Consider the following 5,829-nt stretch of genomic DNA (forward strand, 5'->3'; position numbering starts at 1 on the left):
TCAGGCCACCAACCAATTCTGGAGGTACCTCTGCCTCTGCTCCAAGGAATCACCTCTCATAAATAGTGCAGGGTGAGGGAAAAAATATGTGATTTTGGGCACACTGGCACAAATTCTCTTGGGGTCCTTGTTGACATCAGTAAGTGTGGCATTCCACAAGTAAATGTGAGTGGGGAAGGCAGGATCATCAAAATCCTGCAGCAAGTTGATGTTCAGAGTGGTGGAAGTCTTGGCCTTCTTTGAACCTGCAGAATTATCTGAGCAGATGGTTGTAAGTGTAAAGATCTTGATCAGTAATGAAACACCCACAAGGACTGCTGTGATGTTTAGCCCTATCTGTTCTGACAACTCCCAAGGCAGAGTCAGGTGTGCTGGAACTTGTGGTATTCAAGGCCACTGAGCCAGAGGTTGTGGAAGTTGACACTGCAGGAATTGGGTCTGGCCAAGGTGCCACAAATTGCTCAAGACCCACTACTGGAGCTTTGCAGGTGTGGACATGCATAGGATTGCCAGGGTAATACCACCTAGTGTTCCACTTGAGCATTTGGCCAACCTCAAACTCATCTGGGGTAGTGATAATGCCCTCTGGGCATGTAATGTTGACTTTGTGATGTATTTTCATATCCTTTGGCACTAAATCCAGCTTCCAGACTAGCCATACAGGGATGTGTGCTTCAAAGAGTTGCTCGCAGACATCAGGATCCATGGTAAATGCACCCATCCAACACTGTTTTGCATTAAAAAATGGGCCAGAAGGGGGGGTAATTTTTATCTCAAGGGAGTCTACCATAGTGTAAATATCCAGACAAAGATGTTGGAAGAGCACAACTAGGACCACTGTATCACAGAAGGTAAATGGGAGTTGCTACAGAATTGTCAACTATTGAAATATCAGACAATGAGATATCATACCTTCAGACACATGAGAGACCTTTGACATTGCCTAATCCATATGTGCACCCAGAGAGGTCCCTCATCACCAGGGTTCTTTGGTGGCCAGTTCTTCACCTGTTCTTCTAGTTGCTTATACACAAGTTCCAGATGCTTCCACTTGTTCAGATGAACCCTACCAACCCTGAATGCCAATCCTCTCTCCAAGGCAAAGTCTTCCAGCGCATTCCTGATGTTCCACCACATCCAAGACCATGTTGGGTCATCCTGATAGACTGCATGTCGAGGGATACATCTGGCTCACATATAACACTTGGCATATAGTTGAGGCCACTGGAAACAGTTGATGTGGCCAAATCAGCTGTCGCAGCAGAGTGTGATTATCCTCCCCTCAAAGAGAAATGGTTTGGGAATGAAGTCAGCATTAGGAGAGGTGATCCAGTGGTCATTATATTTCATGAGAATGCATGTGTTGAAGGCACCATAATTCTCTGAAAGAGAATGCATTGGTTATGAGCCACATTAGGTTAAATAATAGAGTGCACCATCACCTGGTTGGGTTGCTTCCATGACCTGTTGAGTGTGATCTTGAGGCATATCAATCCTATAAATGAAATAAGAACTGAAATATGTAGCACCTTAGTATGGATTCCACTACAGGGTCAATAAAAAAGTACCCAGGAGATAAGAGGCATTTGAAGGGGGGAGGAGATAAATAACGCAATATGGCTATAGTAGAATTGTTGAAGAATGCCCTGGCACTGAGTCAGAGTACCAGCCACAACATGGAGTCACATCATCCAATGTTCCTCTGACAACACTAGCATTGCTGGTATCTGTGAGACTGTCAAGGGGGAGATAAATGAGAAAACAAGTGGATCACACACCTACACAGTATATAGAACCTTGCACCTGGTGAAGATTTCATGCACTGACACTGGGCAAACAGTCTTCAATGCCCCAAGTTGCACTATGCAAGATAGCACCTCCATGAAATGGAGTCTCATCTGCATGACTGGTGCCATGAGCATGCCAAGTTTACTGAGATAGGCACCAAACCTATCTCAGCACTCGAAGGGCACCAAACCCTCCAAATCCTGGCAGAGGAATGTGCCAAACATTCCTCTCCATGACATGAATTGATAAAAAGAAAGAAGAAGAAAGAAGAACTCACCTTAGACAGTAGTGTGAAGGTGGTCATGGATTAAGATGCATGGATTGTTTGAAGGGCTTGCAAAAGAAGTGAAACAAGTGCAGTGAGCACATGATCATTACTGCATTAAGTCAGAGCTGACTTAGCATGAGAAATTTGCTGGCAGTGCATGCAGACTATTTGGTGGTGGCAATGTTATGATGCTGCCAGTATGCAGTCAGGTTCACACATGCAGGGCAGGCTAATTGGTGCCTGAACCTAATATATAACATATGTTGTAATGCCCCTGTGTTCAATTCAAACCAGAGTCCCAGAGGAAATACCGACAAATTAATTGTCATAGGTGTGTACTTAGTAACCAAATATACACAATGTTGACATGTTCACACACTTGTTTCCCTTCTCCACTCTCATCATCAATCCTACACCAGGGGAATGCTTGGTGCATCCCCTACCAAGCATCAGGGGCTTGGTGCCCTTGATGGCTCTCAAAGGCTTGGAGCCTTCAAGAGTTGTCTTGGTATGGATTGGCTGTTGGGTGCACAGATGAGACTCCATCTCATGGAGGTGCTACTTCATATAGTGCAACTTGGGGCATTGAAGACTGCCAGCTTTCCTTGGCTACCCTGGAGTCCATCTTTTACTTCCAAAATGAGACTCAGCTGTTCATGGGACATCCCATTGTCCTATGGAAAGGGGGCTGGGATGTCCCACAGCAGCTTCTGAAGCTATCATGGGACATCCCACTGGCCTCCAGAGAGGGGGTGGGATGTCCCACAGTAGCCTCCAAAGCTATCATGGGACCTCCCACTGGCCTCCAAAAATGGGGGGTGGGATGTCCCATCATTGCCTCTTGGTTGTTCTACATAGATGACCTTGATGAACATGTGACTAAAGGTGAGACTGAACCAGCACTCTCCTGGGTGTTGACCTTGTGGTTTAATCACTGAGCTATATGGTTTGAGTACTAATGTCAGTTACTTTGGGGTTAGATCAGAACTTTGGGAATAATTATCCATGAAGAGTAATACACAGAATGCACCATCTCCAACAGACTTCAGTGGTCTTTGGCAACACAAGTCCACCCTTCCTTTGAGAATCAACAAAGTTCAGTTTTCTGCCCATCCTGGCTGGATAGTTACTTGAAGCACATGGTGGTCCACTGCAGGGCCTTACAGCCCAGGGTCATAATGGGACAGTGGGGTTCTCACATGCTTGTGCCCCACAATTGTGTCATGTATTGTGCTACAATCTATTCCTTGGCTGGGAAGGTCTTCCACTCATCCTCATTCAATGCATTGAGTATGATCTTATTAATGTGTACTCCTTCTATAAGCAATGGAACTTACTCATAGGACAGTGCTGAACCTGTTAAAAATTATACAATGATGCAAGGCTCACTTCCCTCCAACCCACTCTGGAGACTCTCCAGGCAATGCTGGGGATTCTCCAACCCACTCTGGGGATTCTCCAAGCACTGCTGGGGATTCTCCAACCCACTCTGGGGATTCTCCAGGCAATGCTGGGGATTCTCCAACCCACTCTGGGGATTTTCCAAGCACTGCTAGGGATTCTCCAGGCAATGCTGGGGATTCTCCATGTTATGTCCAGGGGATTCTCTAACCAACTCTGGCATGTCTATGTTGGTAGCTACTGAGAACTCTTCCCCCTGAAGCCTAGGGCAGAGCCCCATGCCCTTCACATGGACATCATAGCTCTAGTGGATGTCTGGTTCCATGGATTTCACATTCCTATCTCACACATAGCAGTTTGCACCTAAATCCAATCTGTATTTATGATAGGGTATGCTATCAGATTGAATATGCATAGGTGTGAGGAGAAAATGAATGGTCTTGTAAGGGTATTGTAGTTATGATGGTAACAAAAAGACCATGGTGGATAATGGATGAAATGAATGATGGCAGACATTACACAAAGGAAGGATATGCAGGGGGAAGATGATACAGCCACAGGGTATCATAGTTACATGCTAACAATGCAAACATGTTGAACTGGTGTGTACATGAGCCAGTAGCAAGTGATTGATCAAGATGAAAACATGCCTAGTAGTGATTGTGTTGATCATGGGTGTGATAAGAATGTCCATCAGAGTCATCAGAGTCATGACAACAATGTCTCTTGTGGGGAGGGCTTCAATAAATGTATTCAACCACACTGTGCATGTTAGTCTCATTGTACATGTAGGCTACCCAGCATCATACCTTCAGTGAGTTCTTCCCTGTTGTGAAGGACCACCATGATCACTCTCATTGTCCTGATATCCTCTATAGTGCTTGAGTGACTCATGCTGAGGGTGGTGGCAAGGACATGGGGTCAGAGAGTAGTTATCAGAAGGGGGGTGACAATGATATGCAGCTGCTGGAGCAAGATATGTGTGATGATCACCATGCAATGATGGACCTTGTGGAGATGACTGCAGTGACTCCTTGACAGGGGATGAAGGAGGGAGAGGGGAGTGGTGGGATGCTGGCTGAGTGGAACAAGGTCCATAGGATGGCAATTGCCCTCACCTCAGGTGGTGTGATCCTGCAGGAGAGGGGTGATGTATGCAGGATGGTGATTGCTGTCATCGGGTGTGGTGGGATGTTGAGGGAGACACATGGTACCACACAGGTGGCTGGGGTAATCTATAAGCTGGGGATAAAGAAGGCACAGTCATATGGTGGGTGTTGGATGCTGCTGGAAAGGGGTGATGTCTGTTGGATGGCACTCATCCTTGCACAGGTTGGTCAGGGAAAGATGAAGGGGCACTTCTCTCCTTGAACTTGTCACCTTTAGGGAGGGCCTTAACAAATGCATCTGAATCAGAAAGAACATGGAGGTGCCAGTTCAATGTGTTCACCACAAGTGGGATGTCACACATCCTTGCATCACTGTGGTGAAATAGCTCAATCTGATCTGGATTATTCATGTCAGTGAGGGTGACCATTTCATGTCAACAACTCACCATCAGTCCACTTCTTGAGGTAAAATGATGAATTCAGCAAAGGGACAAGGTATTCACCATGGTTGACCAAAGAGTCTTGCCATACTCATCTGCAATCACCTGGGCTTCTTGAGTGGTGCACATGCCAAGTGCCTGTGCCTTTTGTATGGCTTCCAAGGGAAGCTGCCCTGGTTTGAAGTGTGGTAAGCCTGCTTCTGCACTGGATGCATCCTCACATTGACTGAGGTCACTGGCTAGGGTAGGTGCAGAGGGTGTGACTACTACCTTGCAGAAGGCATGATGTTGTCCTTTTGGTATCCTATGCATCCTGGTCATCTCCAAGCCATCAGGGAGGTCTCCAGTGTCACTAGGTCCATCCTCATCTTCAGAGGATGTGTTGGCTAGGGCATGAGATTTCCCTTTGGCTTCCCTATGCCTCCTGGTCACAGAGCTGTCAGTGTTGCCTTTGGTATCAGCAGCTCCATCTTCTTCTGATGAGGATGGAGAAGGGAGAGGGGGTGTGGAAGGATGGATATCAGTATCATAATTGCCAGCACAGATTTCTCTCAGGGTTTGTTTGCATTTAAGGTCATGCCTCTGGTCAGCTGACCAATCACTGTCTATTCAATGACACATGTAAATTATGTGAATAATGCAGTTTAATCAAATAAACAAACCTGATGCACTTTCATGCTCAACATCACCATGATGAATGGAGTCCATCATATTTTCAACAGCTTGGTGACCATCATGATCCACCAGGTTCTCTGAGACCAGATCACCTTCAGCTTTCACCATACTCTCAACAGCTTGTTCATCCTCTTCACTGTCATTGGGG

General features: G+C 46.1%; 3 protein-coding genes across 3 annotated transcripts; 1 reads left to right on the top strand and 2 right to left on the bottom strand.

The window, feature by feature from the left end:
• On the bottom strand, positions 1-1,211 carry F5J12DRAFT_781672 (uncharacterized protein; the record flags this gene model as incomplete). Its single annotated transcript, XM_051742586.1, has 5 exons — positions 1-245; positions 310-727; positions 788-865; positions 913-1,166; positions 1,196-1,211. The coding sequence occupies 5 exons, from the start codon at positions 1,209-1,211 to the stop codon at positions 1-3; spliced, it is 1,011 nt and encodes a 336-aa protein (XP_051602010.1).
• Positions 1,212-2,100: 889 nt separating this feature from the next.
• Positions 2,101-2,994, top strand: F5J12DRAFT_781673 (uncharacterized protein; the record flags this gene model as incomplete). Its single annotated transcript, XM_051742587.1, has 3 exons — positions 2,101-2,147; positions 2,476-2,564; positions 2,591-2,994. The coding sequence occupies 3 exons, from the start codon at positions 2,101-2,103 to the stop codon at positions 2,992-2,994; spliced, it is 540 nt and encodes a 179-aa protein (XP_051602011.1).
• A 1,781-nt stretch (positions 2,995-4,775) lies between these two features.
• Positions 4,776-5,789, bottom strand: F5J12DRAFT_891126 (uncharacterized protein; the record flags this gene model as incomplete). Its single annotated transcript, XM_051747455.1, has 4 exons — positions 4,776-4,963; positions 5,013-5,025; positions 5,070-5,611; positions 5,669-5,789. 4 exons carry the CDS (start codon positions 5,787-5,789, stop codon positions 4,776-4,778), a joined length of 864 nt encoding a protein of 287 aa, XP_051602012.1.
• Between the last annotated feature and the right edge of the window lie 40 nt (positions 5,790-5,829).

Source organism: Pisolithus orientalis (assembly GCF_024613125.1).
Source record: "Pisolithus orientalis strain OTSU chromosome Unknown F5J12scaffold_8, whole genome shotgun sequence".
NCBI lineage: Eukaryota > Fungi > Basidiomycota > Agaricomycetes > Boletales > Pisolithaceae > Pisolithus > Pisolithus orientalis.